This window comes from Equus przewalskii, chromosome 12 (genome assembly GCF_037783145.1).
Source record: "Equus przewalskii isolate Varuska chromosome 12, EquPr2, whole genome shotgun sequence".
NCBI lineage: Eukaryota > Metazoa > Chordata > Mammalia > Perissodactyla > Equidae > Equus > Equus przewalskii.
In genome coordinates, this window is record NC_091842.1 from 38227198 (window position 1) to 38244479 (window position 17282).

Here is a 17282-nt window from a genome sequence, read left to right on the forward strand (position 1 = left end):
ACCCATCAACTTGAATCTTAAAGGCAATTAATTTTTTTTTAGGAAGATTAGCCCTGAGCTAACATCTGCTGCCAATCCTCCTCTTTTTGCTGAGGAAGACTGGCCCTGAGCTAACATCCGTGCCCATCTTCCTCTACTTTATATGTGGGACACCTACCACAGCATGGCTTTGCCAAGCGGTGCCATGTCCACACCTGGGATCTGAACCGGCGAACCCCGGGCCGCCGAAGCGGAACGTGCACACTTAACTGCTGCGCCACCAGGCTGGCCCCTCTTAAAGGCAATTTGTCCAGACATCAACCATTGCATCATTCCCAGTGGGAGAAACAAGGGTCTCTGAAAATAGCAGTTCAAGTCATGACCTAGAACTCGAGAAATATGACCACAAAAGGCAGCACATAAGATCTTCATAGTGTGTGCAGAGAACTCCACAGTCTCATTGTGTCGCCTCATGTCGCAGTCATGCCATTTTACAACAGGTAGTGCAGCCTAATGGGTATGGTGTTGTTCTGTGCCCTGGCTGCCTGAGTTCAAATCCCAGCTGTCCCACTAATGAGCTCGGTGTCCTTGGGCAAAGCCATTTAGCATCTCTGTGGCTCAGTTTCCTCATCAGTACGATTGGGACGATTATAGCTCCTACCTCAGTATTACCTCCACCACTGTGAGAATTATGTTTGTGGAGTACTGAGACCAGTACCTGTAACATAGTAAGTGCCAGGTAAGCATTACCTGCTACCACAATGGGGATGCTGTCACCGTCCGTGGGGGCGTGTCCTGAAGAAGCAGCAGGAAGGAGCAGCTGATTCGTCAACGTTTCTCTTTCCCAGCTTGTGGTTCTTCCCCCTGCTCTGCCTCATTGTGAGTGTATCTAAACGGTGTCAGCTGGGGCTCTGACACTAGTGTTTGAGAAAAGACCTTCTGGAGCCTTATTATGGGCTCAGGTGCTGTCTGTGGTGCTGATTTCAGCCAACGTGCAGACAGGTGTCAGAATTAGATCCAGGATAGAAAAACCAGCTAAACACCCAGTTCTTGAGTTGGAAGACTCTTCAAGTCCATCATCTTGCTTTGCCTCAAAGTGGAAAATAGCTGCTGATCATCCTTATGTGACAATTTAATCATACTGAGAATCTGAATTAAAATCCCCTTTGTTCCCTCTGTGCCCAGCTGAGTAATCCGGCGGAGGGAGTGGTTCTTCTGAATCTTTCCTGTGGGAGTTACTCTCCTCTGTCTAATCCTCCTTGCTGCTGCTGCTGGATGCTTTCCCACAAGCGCTCTTAAGTTGTCAGGCCCACAGGAATGTTCCTGGATGTTGTTGATGAGTGTGACTTGCTTTTGAGGTTGTGGTTTTCTCAGGGAACCAGGAGCCAGAATTTAATACCCACTTGGCACTCCGTATGCTTCAAGGATTTCTCCCACATTGCCTCACATACAAACGTTTACCAAGACAGGCACGAAACCTTGGGAGAAGTCCACAGGAAACACACACCCGGATTAGGGGGGAATTATGCCCCACCCCATCCCGCCTGAATTTGAGATGGATTAGCCACTGGAGTCTGACACTGATTCATCTTTAGAAGGCTCAAGTTACTAAACTAGGGGAGCAATGACTCCAGGAGAAACCTGAGCTTACAAGTCACTTTCAAGAAAAGATCCTAACCGGGGGCCAGCCAGGTGGTGCAGCAGTTAAGTTCACATGTTCCACATCAGCGGCCCGGGTTTCACTGGTTTGGATCCCGGGTGTGGACATGGCACCTCTTGGCACACCATGCTGTGGTAGGCATCCCACATATAAAGTAGAGGAAGATGGGCACCGATGTTAGCTCAGGGCCAGTCTTCCTCAGCAAAAAGAGGAGGATTGGCAGCAGATGTTAGCTCAGGGCTAATCTTCCTCAAAAAAAAAAAAAAAAGAAGAAGAAAGAAAAGATCGTAAGGCAAAATGGGACATGGGAAGAAAAACTTGCAAGACAAACCCGCCTGAGTCATCGCTTCTTTGGATTTCGTTCACCACAGGGCACTGAAAAGAGGTAAAAACTCCAGCGATGATCTTTTCACCGCTGTCCCCACCTCAGCCCTCAGCTTCTCCTCACTGAAGATGAACCCTGTGAGCATTTAATATGATGCGGAGGCGGGAGCAGGGCCTCGTTTCCTGTATCCCCACCATGGTCAGTCCACCCATTGCTGCTCACTCCCCCCCTGGAAGAGTTTCTCACTGTGTGGCCTGCAGCCGCCTGCGTCAGAATCACCAGGGGAATCCTGTTAACCACGCAGACTCCCTGGCCTGCCTCCAGAGACTCATTCAGCCTCCAGGAGGGGGCCTGGGAACATGCCTGTTTGCCAAGCCCCTAGGGGACACTGATGCTAGCTTGGGAACTGCGGTGGCCCCAAAGCCTGGACCTCTGTGATATCAGGTGCCAGATAAACAGAACATCTATACTGAACACCAGGGCAGCAGCCTTGAGCATGTACGTCCAGAGGAATAAATAACATCCGTTCCCTTCACATGTTCCTCAGCCTACCTGAAGGGACGTTGGTGCCTGTTATGGGTTGAATGGTGCCCCCCCCCAAGTTCATGTGTTGAAGTCCTAACCCCCAGTATCTCAGAACGTGAGCTGATCTGATAACAGGATCTTTATCAAGCTAAAATAAGGTCATTGGGGTGGGTCCTAATTCAGTATCACTGATGTCCTTATAAAAGGGGAAATTTGGACGTAGACATCCACACAGGACACAGACGTGCACACAGGGAGAATGCCATGTGAAGATGAAGGCAGAGAATCCTACAAGCCAAGGAAGGTCAAGGATGGCCAGCAAACAGCCAGCCGCTAGGAGACAGGCGAGAGCAGACTCTCCCTCCCAGCCCTCACGAGGAACCAACCCTGCTGACACCTTGATCTGCAACTTCCTGCCTCCAGAACCGCGAGACAATAAATGCCTGTTGTTGAAGTCCCCAGTCTGCAGTGCTGTGTTATGGCAGCCCCAGGACACTAACACAGCCCTGCCTCAAGGAGCCATCTCTATTCTCAAGGTCCCTGCAACCCAGCAGCCCCGGGGAAAGCAGTTCAGCCATTCCGATTCATTCTCAGTCTGGGCCTCTATTAAAATGATGGACGCTAGACCGAAAATTAAAAGAGGAACTTTCTCAACGGCAGACCACAAAACCATACCCAAAACTCCTGGGAATTCGCCCATCCATTCGACAAACATGGCAAGCACACACCAAGTTCACGCCCTCTGCAAGTCTCTCCTGTCTTTCTGGAACAGTCTTCCCGTGACCCTCCGCCTCCTCCCAGTGTCTGCTCAAATGCCCCCTTATCAGAGGCTCATTACCTAACCTCCACCCACACAGACACCAAAGCACCTCCCCGCAGGGCCTTGCTCCTTGTTCGGCTCCATCTTTCTTCAGAGCATCACCACCGGCAGCATCGGCATGTAACTGCTTATCACTGTCACTGAGGCGTCAGCTCCATGAGAACTCTGTTCCGTGCCCTGCAGTCCCTCAGCACCTGCGACATGGGCATCCAAAAGGTCTTTGTTGGATGAATTGAATGATGAAATATTTACTGAGCAGTTACCATGTGCCAGGGGTGGCGCCAGGCCCTGTGGGCGCAGCCGATCCCACCCTGGGCAAGCGTCACTATCTCTTGAAAGCTCGTCAAACATGCAGGTTCCCAGGGCCCCTCCTGGTGGTTGAATGAGTCTCTGAGGGCAGGGCCTGGGAATCTGCATGTTTAACAAGATTCCCCGGATGATTCATGCAGGTGGACACAGGCCACAAGGGCCCCGATCCCATCCATTCATTCAAGGAATATCCGTGAAGCACCTACTGTGCGCCAGACACTGTGCAGAGTGCTGGGGAAAAACAGTGAAAAGCAGCGATGGTCTCTGCCCTCACGGAGATGACAGTGGGGTGGGGAGACAGACATGAGCAAACAATAACCATCAAACAGATGGAGCTGCTGGGAGGGAAGGACTGGGTACCCACCTTCAACCTTGTATCCTTCTCCTCAGTTGATAAACGTATTCCAACACCTTAACGTTGTTCATGTTCTAGATTAATGGAGGAAACAGACGTCGGCTCTGTTCCATCCCTGTCGGAGCTCAGAGATCTCAGTCAGAGAACCTGCTAGATGCACGGAAAAGCTAAACAGCAGCAGGAAATGTTCGCCTCAAAGCTGAAGAGGGCAGATAAAGCCTCAGAAGCGTGTGGTTCGAGGGCTCAGGGAGGAGGCCACCACCCCCAGCCCCATCCTGTCGTCATCAAGCTTCAATCCTCCCCACTGTCCCCAGACACCCCTGCTCCCACCCCGCCCCCCACCCCAGGCAACCACGAATCTGCTTCCTGTCTCCCCAGATCTGCCTTTCTGGACATTTAATGCAAACGGAATCACACGACAGAACTTTGGGGGGTGATGAGAATGTCCTGAAAGTGGGCTAAGGCGATGCTGAGATATCTCTGTACATTTACTAAAAATCATTGATGTGTACACTTAAAACGGGTACATTTTATGGTATGTAAATTATACCTCTATAAAGTTTAAAAAAGACCACCTTCCAGTGGCTTTCTGTTTCACTCGGCTGACAACCCAACTCATTTCCCCGGAGCCCTGCGGGATCTGGCATTGGCCTGGCCCGCCCACCTCAACCCTCCCCACACGCTCTGCTTGCCTCGATGGCTCATCTTCCTCCTCTTCTGGCCAAGCTCTGTCCTACCTCCCGGCTCTGTAGTGACCTCTGCTGCAAAGCTCTGGCCCCATCTCCCCACGGCTGTCCCCTTCTGTCCCCTTCTGTCCCATCCTTTACGTCTGGGCTTACAGAAGCCTTCCCTGCCACCCCCAGGACATCGTTCTTTCTCAACCCTGCTTCTTCCAGGCCCTCACCACGCTTGCATCATTTAGTGTCTGTCTCTGCCATTAAAATCAAAGCTCCACGAGGGCAGGGCCACCGTCCGTTTCATCAGCCTCTCGCACACGGGAGGTGCTCAATTTGTTGAATCCACAAATGATGGCACAACCCGCATGAGGATGCTCAGAAGGGACCAAGGTTTTCCAAAATGAAGCGTGGGTGTGAGCACCGGAGAAAGCTGGGTTGGTTAGCTCGTTTGCCTAGCTGGCTGTCTGTGACTGGTTGTTCTGTGCATTTTGATTTCACAGCTTTGAGGCATTTATAGGCTTAGGTTTTGGTTTGCTTACGTAGGCCACCACGGCGTTAGAGCCACACCAGTCTAATGGCCTCCGTGTTTAACATCACAGGCTGCTCAGTTCCAGGGGAGCATTTCTGTGGCACTTCTGTGCTTAGAACAACTTGGGAAAGGAGTGACAAACAGCAGGGTAGGTAGGAGACTCACCAGGGATGGCCTGTACCCCCAGTTCTTGGCTGCCATGGAGAAAAGAGGACTTCCGGGGCACGGAAGTGGGCGGCAGGCCTTGGCTTGTTTGCTGATGATTTTGGGGCAGCCTGGTTGTAAAGATCAGAAAGACAGGATCCCTCCACGTCAGTATACTTGTGTCAGGCCAGGTCATTTAAACCCAGAGAGGATCAGTCATCGGGAGTGTGGCTAACAGAAGAGGATTAACTATGGTTTCCCCATAGGCCTCAGAACCGCTCTTGGGGGCCCATTTGGGGTCCCTGACTCTGTTAGTTCTGCCAAAGTTAAGGTGTCAGTCGGGCCACACTCTCTCTCTAAAGGCTTGAGGGAAGACTCTGTCCCAGCCTCTCCCGGCTTCTGGTGGTTGCTGGCAATCTTCGGCCTCCGTTGGCTGGTAGCTGCGTTGCTCCAGTCTCTGCCTCTGTCCTTCTTTCCTCTGTGCATCTATCTCTCTGTGTGTCTCTTCTCTTCCTATAATGACACCAGTCAAACTGGACTTAGGGCCCACTCCACTCCAGTGTGACCTCATCTTAACTAACCACATCTGCAAAGATCCTACTTCCAATGAAGGCCACATTTGAGGTTCTAGGAAGGACGTGAATTTGGGGGAACACTATCCAACCCAGTACACTGACCCTGGCTGTCTCTAAGGGGCGTGGCTCAACGAAGGGCCAGAGTTCAAGCTCTAACGGTGCTGACTGTGGACAGAAAGGGGTTGGCCTGGCCCCAAGTATCCCTGGCACCAAAGGCGAACTAGACTTGCGCTGGCTCCTGGGTGGCCCGTGTATTGCACGGGCGCCGAAAGGCTGCCTAACCCTGGACACTGCCCCGGACCAGAGGCCCAAAGAGAGGCATCCTCTCAAAAGAAGCTCAAAGCACAAAATAACTAGCCAGCTTCACGGCGTCTGACCTGTGCAGGTGCACAGGGCCTGTGCATGAAAGAGCCCCACGCTTGCTTTCACACTCTGCTTTCGCCATCTTGAAAGTCTTAATTTTTAAACAAAGATCCTGTGAAAGATGACACGAGTGGAGCCATATTAAAATAGAGCCAGAGCAGCCATTTCAAAGGAATTGCCTTGCACGTCTTGTTTTCTTCATCTTCCTAACTGGACCAAACTGCCAACATTCCAGAAGTCAGTAAGGATGAGGGTATCCTGTTTATGAGAACTGATGGCAGCAGGACTTTGCTGATGACCAGATCACTCAGCAGTTGATGAAGTACAAGTCTAGCCTTTTGCCTAATGACCAAACCTCAGGCCAATGTCTGAAGTACAAACCCAGCCTTACCTGATGGAGCACCAGTGAACTCTTCCTTAATACTGAGGAGGATCGAGGCTGCCCCAGGGAGAGAAACCCAAGGCGTCCTGCCCTACATACTCATCTGTATCATCCTCGGGAAGCAGGGGACTCCTGACCGGATCTGACCTGATTTCTTATCTAAAGCTATAGGACCACCCAATAAGCAGACTCCACCTACACTGATACCATTTTAATGACTTTCTTTACATAATCTTTCCTTTGTCTTGTAAAGAGATAACTCACATACCTATGCCTTAAATTTAGCCCTACTCTCAACCCGTTGCAGCTCGTCACTGCCCGTGGGTCCTGTCCCCATGCTATTCTCTAAACAAAAGAGCACTACTGCCAGACCTTGAGAGTCCAAGAAATCTTGCTTTCGACTCCTCGACTCACCGAGCCCGCATCATATAATATGGCTTCCTTTATGTCAACCTTGTGTTGAGCCCGTATCATAGGGACAATTGACAAAACTTGCATGTGACCTGCACGTTAGTTAATAGAATTCTACCAAAGTGAGTTGTCCTAATTTTACTTGGCCTGTGGTTACGTAAGAAAATGTCCTTGGGTGCCGGCCCGGTGGTTGAGTTCGCATGTTCTGCTTCGGCCCAGGGTTTGCCAGTTCGGGTCCCTGGTGCAGACACAGCACTGCTTGTCAACCCAGGTTGTGGTAGGTGTCCCACGTATAAAGTAGAGGAAGATGGGCACGGATGTTAGCTCAGGGCCAGTCTTCCTCAGCAAAAAGAGGAGGATTAGCAGCCGTTGGCTCAGGGCTAATCTTCCTCAAAAAAAAAAAAAAGAAAAGAAAATGTCCTTGTACCTAGAGGGTACATAGTGAAGTACTGAGGCCAAGGATCACGATGCCTGCAACTTGGTAGCAAACGGTTCCCAAAAAAATGCACAATGTATGAATAAAGTACAAATGACAAAGCAAATGGGGCAAACGTTAACAACCAGTAAAGATAAGTAAAAAGTATACCGGAGTTCATTATTCCACTCTTGTAACTTTCTGCAGGTTTGAAATCACATCAACATAAAAAAGTTCCCAGCACCAGCCTCCTCCCAAAACACGGTAAATTATAGGACGAGATCTCGCGACATCTGAAGGAGCGCAAGCAATTGAGTCAGAGCCGAAAGCGACCCCCGCAGATCTTGAGTCACGTGGGAAGAGGCCACGTGACCGGACGCCCGAGTCCAACATGGCGGCCTCCATGGGCCGCCGGCTTCTCTTCCTCCTTGCGCTGCTCGGCTTCCTCCGGGAGGCGTCGGGCGGCCTCGGCTCGGGGTGAGTACAGCTCCCCGTGGAGGGGTCGGGGGGCGAGCCTGACTGGGGGTCCCCCCGCGCGGGGCACAGCCCTCCGAGCTCACGGCCGCCCGGTCCCCGCAGGGCCTCCCGCGACGACGACGTGCTGCTGCCCTACCCCCGCGCGCGCGCGCGCCCCGCCCGGGACTGCGCCCGGGTGCGCGCCGGCCCCCGCGAGCACGAGAGCTGGCCGCCCGCCCGCGCGACCCCCGACGCCCGCGGCCCGGCCGTGCGCGCCTTCGTTTCGCACTTCGCAGGCCGCGCGGTGGCCGGCCACCTGACGCGGGCCGCCGAGCCCCTGCGCACCTTCTCGGTGCTGGAGCCCGGCGGGCCCGGAGGCTGTGCGGCGAGGCGTCGCGCCACCGTGGAGCAGACGGCGCGGGCGGCCGGCTGCAGCGTGGCCCAGAACGGCGGCTTCTTCCGCATGAACACGGGCGAGTGCCTGGGGAACGTGGTGAGCGACGGGCGGCGGGTGAGCAGCGCCGGGGGGCTGCAGAACGCGCAGTTCGGGATCCGCCGCGACGGGACCCTGGTCACCGGGTGAGGAGGCAGGGAGCCCCCGCGACTGTCGAGGGCAGAGGGCCTGAGATCTGGGTGTGCAGGTCAGCCAACCAAGCTCAGCCTCCGTGTCCCCATCTGCAGAATGGGGACAGGAATACCTTCCTTGCAGACTTTATTCATCCTCCAGAATCGTGGAGCTCTTGCTTCGTGTGAGGCAGTGAGCGGCGCGCTGGGGATACAGCGGTGAACAGGCACACACAGCCTTTGCTTTCACGGACTCTGCCTCGGTGCCAGGAAAAATAAACAAAAGCTAAGGAAGTAATTAAGATCAATTCAAATTGTGTATGTGCAGCGAAGCAGTGAACAAGGCAAACCAATTGTAAATAGAATGTTGATTTTAGGGAGGGGGATCAGGAAAGGCCTGTTTGAGAAGGAGACCTTGGAATGGAGACCTGAAGATTCATCATGAGTCAGTCAAGGTCAAAACTGGAGGAAGAGTGTTGCAGTTAGAAGGAACAGCAAGCGCTGAGACTCAGAGGTGCCTCCGGGCTGTGTGCGTGTGAGGGCTGAAGGAAGGAGCAGAGTATCAGAGGTTGACAGGGCTGACTTTGATCATTTAAAAGCTTGCTCTGACCCTGCCTGGAGACTAGGCTGGAGTAGAAGCGAGGAGGCCAATAAAGAGGCTGTTGGAGGCATCAGGTGGTGGTTTGGCTAGGCTGACGGACTCGGAGATTGAGGGCCCGAGATGAACTTGACATCTGTTGGGGATGGTGGTTTCTATTAAATGAGGTGTAGACTGGGATGCGAGACTGCTCCCAAAGGCTGCACTCAAGTCCAGGACCAGACAGGTTCCTGGGGCACTGGGAGGAATCAAGCAGCTAGACTGGGGCAGGTTGGGGAGCCCCACTACCCCCAGCTGCCCCTGCTGATAAGTGAACCTCGCGCCTTCCCTGTGACCAGGTACCTGTCTGAGGAGGAGGTGCTGGACACCGAGAATCCATTTGTGCAGCTGGTGAGCGGGGTCGTGTGGCTGATTCGAAATGGAAGCGTCTATGTCAACGAGAGCCAGGCGACCGAGTGTGATGAGACACAGGAGACAGGTGGGGGCGGGGAGGGGGCAGCTCTTAAATCTCTCCACAAGTGCTATTCTAAGCGCTGAGGCTCGGTGGGGATTGAGACAGGTCCCTGCTCCCTGCCCTAAGGCGTTTGGATTTTGTTCTCAGAACCGTAGAAGGCGTGGGTGGGTTTTTACCTGGAGGCTGATGCCCCTTGATTGACATTTAAGAAGAGCCCTCTGGCTACTATGTGGACACTGGCTGGGACTGGACGGTGTGGGGGGCGGTCACGGGGGAGGCAGGAAGATGCTGGATGGCATGGACCAGGAGGTCGTGGTGGATCTGCAGGCAGGGGCAGGCAGAGCCCAGGAGGCCTCCCAAAGGGCCAGGTCATCAGCCCAGCGGCCTCTCTTTCAGGTTCCTTTAGCAAATTTGTGAACGTGATGTCCGCCAGGACGGCTCTGGGCCACGACCGGAAGGGGCAGCTGGTGCTTTTCCACGCCGACGGGCAGACGGAGCAGCGGGGGTGAGTGCTGGGAACCGGGCCTCCAGGCCTGGGCTGTGTCGGCTTTGAGGAGCTTCGACCCAGTAGCCACCCTTCTGACCCCCAGCAGTTCCTTGGAATGTTCACACCCATCTGGCCCCACCTTCCCACCGGAAGAGGGCCCCTAGGTCTGTCCCACTTCCGAGAACTCACCATCCTCCTCATACCTGCTCTCAGTCTCCCCAGCTTAGGTTAACTCTCCCGTGCCCTGGTTGGGGTGAAGGAAGGTATCACAGAGTTAGCAGGGAGAAGGCCTCGGTTCCAGTCCCAGCTCGGCCATCTGCTCTGTGGCCATAGACAAGTCACTCAACCTCTCTGAGCCACTGTTTCCTCCTCCGTAAGGAGAATGTTAGTTTGCTGTTGCTTCCTAGCAAATTAGCACAAGCAGCGCCCATGGGTTAGTTCTGTAGGTCAGAAGTGCGGGAGGGCTCCTCTGGGTTCTGTGTTCAGGGTACCCCATGGACAAAACCAAGCTGCTGGCCAGCCCAGGTGCTTCACTGAGCTTCTGGAAAGGATCCTCTTCCCAGCACACTGAGGTTGCTGGCAGAATCCAGTTCCTCGTGGTTGTAGGACTGAGGTCTGTGTGTCCTTGCGGGCCGTGGGCCGGGGGCCTCTCAACTCCTGAGGCTGCCCTCCTTCCTCCTCATGTGTGTCCCCTCCCCGGCTTCAAGCCAGCAAAGGTGTGTTGAATCCCGCTAATTCCCTCGAATATCCAGTTTCGAACTTCATCTTTTGCCGCCAGCCAGAGGAAGTTCTCTGCTTTTCAGGGATCCTGTGACTCAGCTGAGCCCACCCAGCTGTCCCGGGACAGCATCCTCCTCTGTGGACAGCTGTGCCACATAACCTAACACGGTCACGGGAGTGATCTCTGGTTATATTCCCAGCGTCCGGGGATTGGGATGGGACATCTGTGGGGGGCCATCCAGAAATTTGGGTGTGGTGGCCCCGCCGTGGGAAGTAGGATGCGTTAGCCCAGAAACAGCGGTGGGCGCGGTGGGCAGCACTGCTCTTGTGCCGCAGCGTGAACCTGTGGGAAATGGCGGAGTTCCTGCTGAAACAGGACGTGGTCAACGCCATCAACCTGGACGGAGGGGGCTCCGCCACCTTCGTGCTCAACGGGACCTTGGCCAGTTACCCCTCAGATCACTGGTAAGCACGCCAGAGCCCCCTGGTTGAGGGTCCAAGGCCAGGTCTGTCCCCGACTGTCTCAGTCAACAAACATTGAGTACCTACTGTGTGCCAAGCCCTGGGGCTTCGGCAGTGAGCAAGAAGAGCCGAGGTCCCGGCGTCTCACTGCTTTAGGAAGTATACGCAGTGTTCCAGGATGATCCAAGGGGACGAAAGGAGGTTGAGTGCTCGGGAAAAACCTCTCTGATGATAATGAAGCATGAGCTGAGATCTGAAGCATGCAGAGGTGGCTCCGTGGGGGTGACAGTCTGTGGGCAGCAAGAACAGCATGTGCAAAGGCCCTGGGGTGGGAGGGATTATAAGGGGTGGGAAGAACCTATAAAAGGTTGGAAAAGGGATATTGGAGAGAGAGGCACCCCTTGTGGGCTGTAATAAGGGGATTGAGGGATCGGCTGGGGATGGCCAGCATTGAGGCCTCTCTTCACATAACATGTCCCTCTGCAGCCAGGAGAACATGTGGCGCTGTGCCCGCCACGTGTCCACTGTGGTGTGTCTGCATGAGCCCCGCTGCCAGCCGCCTGACTGCAGCGGCCACGGGACCTGTGTGGAGGGGCGTTGCCAGTGCACAGGGCACTTCTGGCGGGGTGCTGCCTGCGACGAGCTGGACTGTGGCCCCTCCAACTGCAGCCAGCACGGGCTTTGCACAGAGGGTGAGTAGGGGCTCTGGGGGGCAGCTCTGAGCTGGGCTCCCAGCTCCGTCCCCCTGGTCCTGCCCACCTGGCCTCCTCGGTCTTGTCTTGGCAGCTGGCTGTCGCTGTGAAGCTGGATGGACAGGGTCCAACTGCAGTGAAGGTAAGAGCCGCCAGGCCGGCCGGGCACGTGGGGACAGGGTGGGGCAGCTGTGAGCCTCTGAGGCCTGTCCCCCCACCTTCTGATCTGCAGGGCTCTCACCTGTTGTCTCGCTCCTGCCTCAGACATAAACCCCCGTATAGGGTCCTGGGGCAGCCGCTACAATTCCACAGACTTGGAGCTTGAAACAACACACTCCTCCTCTCACGGTTCTGGGGGCCAGAACTCCAGAATCAAGGTGTCGGCAGGGCTGTGCTCCTCTAGAAAGATCTAGGGGAGGCTTCTTCCTGCCCCTTCCTGCTCCTGGGGGCTCCAGTCTCTGCCTCCATCTTCACACGGCCTTGCCCCTGTGTGTCCAGTCTCCCTCTCTGTTCTCTTACCAAGACCCCAGGTCACTGGGTTTAGGGTCCACCTTAAATCCAGGATGTTGTCATCTCCAGATCCTTAACTTAATTGCACCTGCAAAGACCCTATTTCCCAATGGGCTCATGTTCACAGGTTCCGGGAGTAGGACATAGCTTTGGGGAGGCACACTTCACCCCACTGCCACCACCCACAGCTAAAACCCTTCGGTGGCTTTCTTTTGCACTTGATGGAAAACCTGAACCTCACAGCATGAGCTGCCAGGCCCCAGCGCTCGGGCCCCTCCTTGCTTGCTGCGGCCACTCTGCTCCTCATGGGCGAGTCTCAGCTTAGGTGTCACCTCCTCAGAGGCCTCCCTGCCCCCTCCACGGTGTGCCGCAGCTGCCACAGGCGGTCACTTCCCTCTCATGCTTGTGCACACTTGTGCTCCGTCTGACACTTGCTGCCTGGCTCGCTGGCCGCCCGGCCTCCGAGCCCGGAAGCTCCGTGAGGGCAGGGCCTTGGGGCCTGGTGGGTGGTAAGTTCTCCGTAGCTGCTGTGGGGAGACCATGTGAGCCTCCGTACCGCTCTGGGGGTGACCGAGACCCGTTTGCAGTCCTGTTGGCCCCAGCCTGGGCTGGGCAGGGCCGGATTTTGCAAAGAGCCCACCCTCTTCCCCCATCCCAGCTTGCACCAACGGCTCCTTCGGGGAGAACTGTGCCCAGAAGTGCCGGTGTCAAAATGGAGCTGCCTGTGACCCGGTTCGGGGGACCTGCACCTGTCCCGCTGGCTTCACGGGAGACACTTGTGTGCAGGGTAAGCTGGACGAGCCCCCGAGTCAGCCGGGAGGGAGCACTCCAAGGGCACCTCCAGGTCTGGCCTCGGGGAGCCCAGGGGGCACTTCTCCTTCAGCCGGGTTCTGCACACATCCAGGGCCCTCCTGTCTCCTCTCTGCAGAGTGTCCCCTCGGCTGGTACGGGCCGGGCTGCCGGAGGCCTTGTGAGTGTGAACACAGGTGTCCCTGTGACCCCCAGACCGGCAACTGCAGCCTCGCCCAGGCACCCACCCTGAACGACATCGTCTCCCAAGGTACCGCCCCTGCCAGGTCCCCGGGGGCGGGGGGGGGGGCAGCCCCTCTCCTCGCAGCCCCTCAGCCTCTCCCTGGTGTGTTACAGTGAAGCAGTGTCTCCAGCCATCGGAGGCCACCGTGAGGACAGGAGAGTTCTCCCTTCTCACCGGGTAGGTCCGGTGGGAGCTGGAGCAGGTGTGGGTGGGCGGGCGTGGCCTCTGCTCAGGGACTGGGAAAGGCTAGGAGGTGGCGGCTGGGCACCCAGGTGACGTTCCTCCAACATAAGCACAGAGAGTCACACTGATGCCGCCACCTGAACCATCCAGGGAGACGGTGAGCAGACCCTGGTCACCACCCCAGCAGGAGTCCAGGGGGCAGGCAAGGTGTACTTTCCATGGACGGGAGACTCACGGCTTCTCAGCTCCCGGGGCAGAAGCACCGACCCCTGAGGAGGTCACGTCATGTCTCAGGCCCCTCTGTGCACCCGGGCCTTGCGGTGGGGCTTTATCTCTGCTTTCTAGTTCAGTGGGTCTTACACTTGACCTCCAGGAGGGCGTAGTGAAAGAGACCTGGGCCCACCCCTGGAGTCTCTGCCCCGTGGGTCTAGGGTGGAGCCCAAGAATCTTATTTCATTGCAATCCCAGGGGATGCTGATGCTGCTGGGCCGGGGACCTCGCTCTGAGAGCCTCTCTCCTGGTTCTCACCTCCCATGGCCCTGCCCACTCCAGAGGTGGGAACCAGGTGTGGGGATGAAGGAAGAGCTCCCGGCCTTGTCCTCCGGTCAGCACCTGGGAGCTTGTCAGTAATGCAGATCCCAGGTCCCTCCAGGACGTCCTCACCCGGCAAGTCTGGGTGAGGCCCCGAGGGAACTCCTGGAATGTGCATTGAAAATGCACCACAGTGGGGACAGCGGCTCCCGGGAGCCCCACGCCCCGGGCCTGAAGTTCAGGCTCCTCAGATGCGAGGCTTGGAGCCCCCACACCATGCAGACCTTGAAGCATTGGCAGCTGCCAGCAAAAGAAGGGGAGACGGGGGCTGACGGGCATGGCTTGCAGGCCCCGCCCTGCCACAGCCTGCCTGTGTCCAATTCTGTGTTGAGGGCTTCAGTGAAAAAAAAGATATAGAAAGACCCGCCTGCACCCTGCCTTGGAGGGTGGGGTGCCTGTTCTCGCTGCTCTGTCTCTTCAAGGGCCCTGGAGCACAGGATGCAAACTGACACCTCCCAGGCGTCATTCAGTCCCCACCTGTATTTTCTTTGGCCTGCACGATGTAAAAATTTAAGATGGATTAGCAGCACCTGAAAATCAGTAATATTTACATAAAAATTTTTTTCATGGCTTCTCTTTTTTTTTAAGATTGGCAGCTAACATCTCTTGCCAATCTTCCTTTTTTTTCTTCATCACCCCAAAGCCCCCCAGTACATAGTTTGTATATTCTAGTTGTGAGTGCCTCTAGTTGTGCTATATGGGATGCCGCCTCAGCATGGCTTGATGAACGGTGCCATGTCCGCGCCCAGGAGCCAAACCGGTGAAACCCTGGGCCGCGGAAGCAGGGTGTGCGAACTTAACCACTCGGCCACAGGGTCGGCCCGCCATGGCTTCTCTTGAACTATCAGCAGATGTGGCAGTGCTGGCCCGCGTCCCATATAGTGACTGACCCTGCTGCTTCCTGCACATGTGTCTGGAGTGTGCCCCCAGCCTTGCCGGGCCCATTTTGCTCCTCGACAGTCCCCCCATGTGGTCCCTAGAGACCCCAAACTCTGTGCCCCCATTCTGGGTAGAGGAGGGGAGGGAGGGTTCCCCTCCATCGCTCCCCATCCCAACAGCCCCATTCGGGGTCTCTCTCCTGCCCCCAGGACCACCTGGCTGGCCCTCACCCTGGCCCTGGTCTTCCTTCTGCTGGTCAGCACGGTGGTGAACGTGTCCTTGCTCCTCGGCTCCAGAGCAGAGCGGAGCCGGCACCTGGACGGGACGTACGTCTACCACCCGCTGCAGGAGATGAACGGGGAGCTCCTGGCCTCCGAGAAGGAGCAGCCGGGCGACGCCCAGAACCCCTTCAAGGACTGAAGCCTTAAAGCAGCCCTCCTGGCCTGTTCTGGAGGCTCGTCTCAACACGGTCTCGCTTCTGCAGGGGAAACGCCAAGGCCACTGACTGCTGGGGTGGTCTCAGCCCTGGTGCCAAGCCAAGCTTCTGATAGCCCCTGTGCCTCAGCCCCTCGCCTCGGCCCTCCCCTGGCTGCCTGCGCTCGCACCCCCAGCCATACAGTGCTCCCCGGAGAGAGACTGCCTCCTCCCCCGCCTGCCTGTGTCTGCTGCTCACGAGGCCTGTCCCCCAGGGCCTGGCCCGCTGCCAAAGAGCCTCCGGCCCCCTGGGCAGGGCCACCCGCCAACGGAACTCACCGTGGCCACACAGCGCCAAAGTGGTGGGGGCCGGTCAGCCCCCTGGACAGGAGTGGATTAAAGAGATGATGGCCTCCTCAGAGGATCCTTTTCTACAGACCTCCTCACCAACTTTGCCGACAAGAATTCTGTTTCCTGTCACGGGAAGCTCCTTAGAAGGGATGGGGGGTGAGATCATGTTTACAGGTTTCTATTTTGTCATCCTGCCGCCAAGAGAGTTTTTTACCACTTGAATAAATTTAGATAATAAAAGGAGCCTCCGAGGGCATCTGAATTCCAGATCGTGGACTTTGGGCAACTCCCAGGACTGAACAGGTCAGGCTGGGGAACCTGGGTCGGGGGCCGGAACGGGCGGCCCAGCGCACACCCAGCTCCCTGGTCTGTTTCGTTCAGTCCTGGGTGACTCCCGCGTTGAGTCAGCTGGAGATCTTGCTGAAATGTGGCTTCTGGGCTGGGGTGACTGAGAGTCTGCAAGCTGACCGGCTCCCCCATGATGCCCAGGCTGCCGGTGGCTGGACCACACTTTGAGTGGGAAAGATTGATGAGTTCACACTGTGATTTAATTTAAATTAGTTACCAGCATTTAAAAGTCAAGAGGTTAACGCTCCAGATTTCTAGTTTCTCTTTAAGAGAGAGCGAGCTAGGAGCCCCAGCTGACGCCCTCACCAGGCGGTGACTTGCCAGAGCCACGAATCCACAGTCCCGCTTGGCCTGCCTGCTGTTCCGTCACAGCCCCAGCAGCCGGCTTCCCTCGCCTGTGACCTGCCAGCCCTGTGAGCGTCGAGCTTGTCACTGTGGCCGTGAGGGGTCTTCAGGAAGTGCCCGGCAGCCCCATGCCCCCATAAACACATGTCACACTGTGGTCCAGTGGCCTTTGGGGAGGTGAGAGGGAGGAGGTGCCAAGCCTTCAGCAGGTCCTCGCACGTCGTGGACTGAATAACGTGCCCTGCCCCGCAATGTGATGATGCGAGGAGGTCGGGGCTTGCCTTCAGCAGGGTTAGGTGAGGTCATGAGGGTGGCGCCCTGCTGAGGGGGTCAGCGCCTCCTAACGAGGAAGAGAGAGCGCACTCTCCGCGTGCGCACACGCGCGCACACACAGGTCACGTGAGCACACAACGCAGCCGCCCAACAAGCCAAGGAGGCCCTCACCGGGAACTGAGTCTGCGGGCACCTTGGTCTTGGACTTGCAGCCTCCGGATCCGTGAGAAGTAAGTCTGTGGTGTTGGTAGCAGCAGCCCCAGGAGACTGAGACACGGCGTAACTGGCAGTTCTCTAGGGCTGCATAACAAACAGCCCAAAACTTAGTGGCTTAAAGCAACACCGAGTTATTGCTTCCCGTCAGAAGTAATGCTTGCACGTGATTCTGGGGTCAACTGGGTCATTCCGGCGCTCAAACGGGGATCAGTGGTCTCAGCGGGGCTCACTCATGGT

At 56.1% G+C, this 17282-nt stretch overlaps 1 protein-coding gene across 2 annotated transcripts; it reads left to right on the forward strand.

Annotated features, from left to right (window-relative positions):
• Window positions 1–7802: 7802 nt before the first annotated feature.
• Window positions 7803–16103, forward strand: NAGPA (N-acetylglucosamine-1-phosphodiester alpha-N-acetylglucosaminidase). Of its 2 annotated transcripts, XM_070566887.1 has the most exons (11): window positions 7803–7946; window positions 8049–8504; window positions 9426–9565; window positions 9938–10046; window positions 11085–11213; window positions 11697–11902; window positions 11997–12044; window positions 13071–13199; window positions 13341–13472; window positions 13559–13622; window positions 15308–16103. In XM_070566887.1, the coding sequence occupies exons 1-11, from the start codon at window positions 7861–7863 to the stop codon at window positions 15516–15518; spliced, it is 1710 nt and encodes a 569-aa protein (XP_070422988.1). In that variant the 5' UTR covers window positions 7803–7860; the 3' UTR covers window positions 15519–16103. The 2 variants fall into 2 exon arrangements, with proteins under 2 accessions (XP_070422988.1, XP_070422989.1); XM_070566888.1 differs by lacking the exon at window positions 13559–13622.
• Window positions 16104–17282: the final 1179 nt, after the last annotated feature.

Bases quoted from the DNA above. Each gene is read 5' to 3' on its own strand.
- NAGPA (XM_070566887.1), top strand. From the start codon at position 7,861: ATGGCGGCCTCCATGGGCCGCCGGCTTCTCTTCCTCCTTGCGCTGCTC. The intron at 7,947-8,048 runs GTGAGTACAGCT...CGGTCCCCGCAG, and splicing joins TCGGGCGGCCTCGGCTCGGG to GGCCTCCCGCGACGACGACG. The intron at 9,566-9,937 runs GTGGGGGCGGGG...CCTCTCTTTCAG, and splicing joins TGATGAGACACAGGAGACAG to GTTCCTTTAGCAAATTTGTG.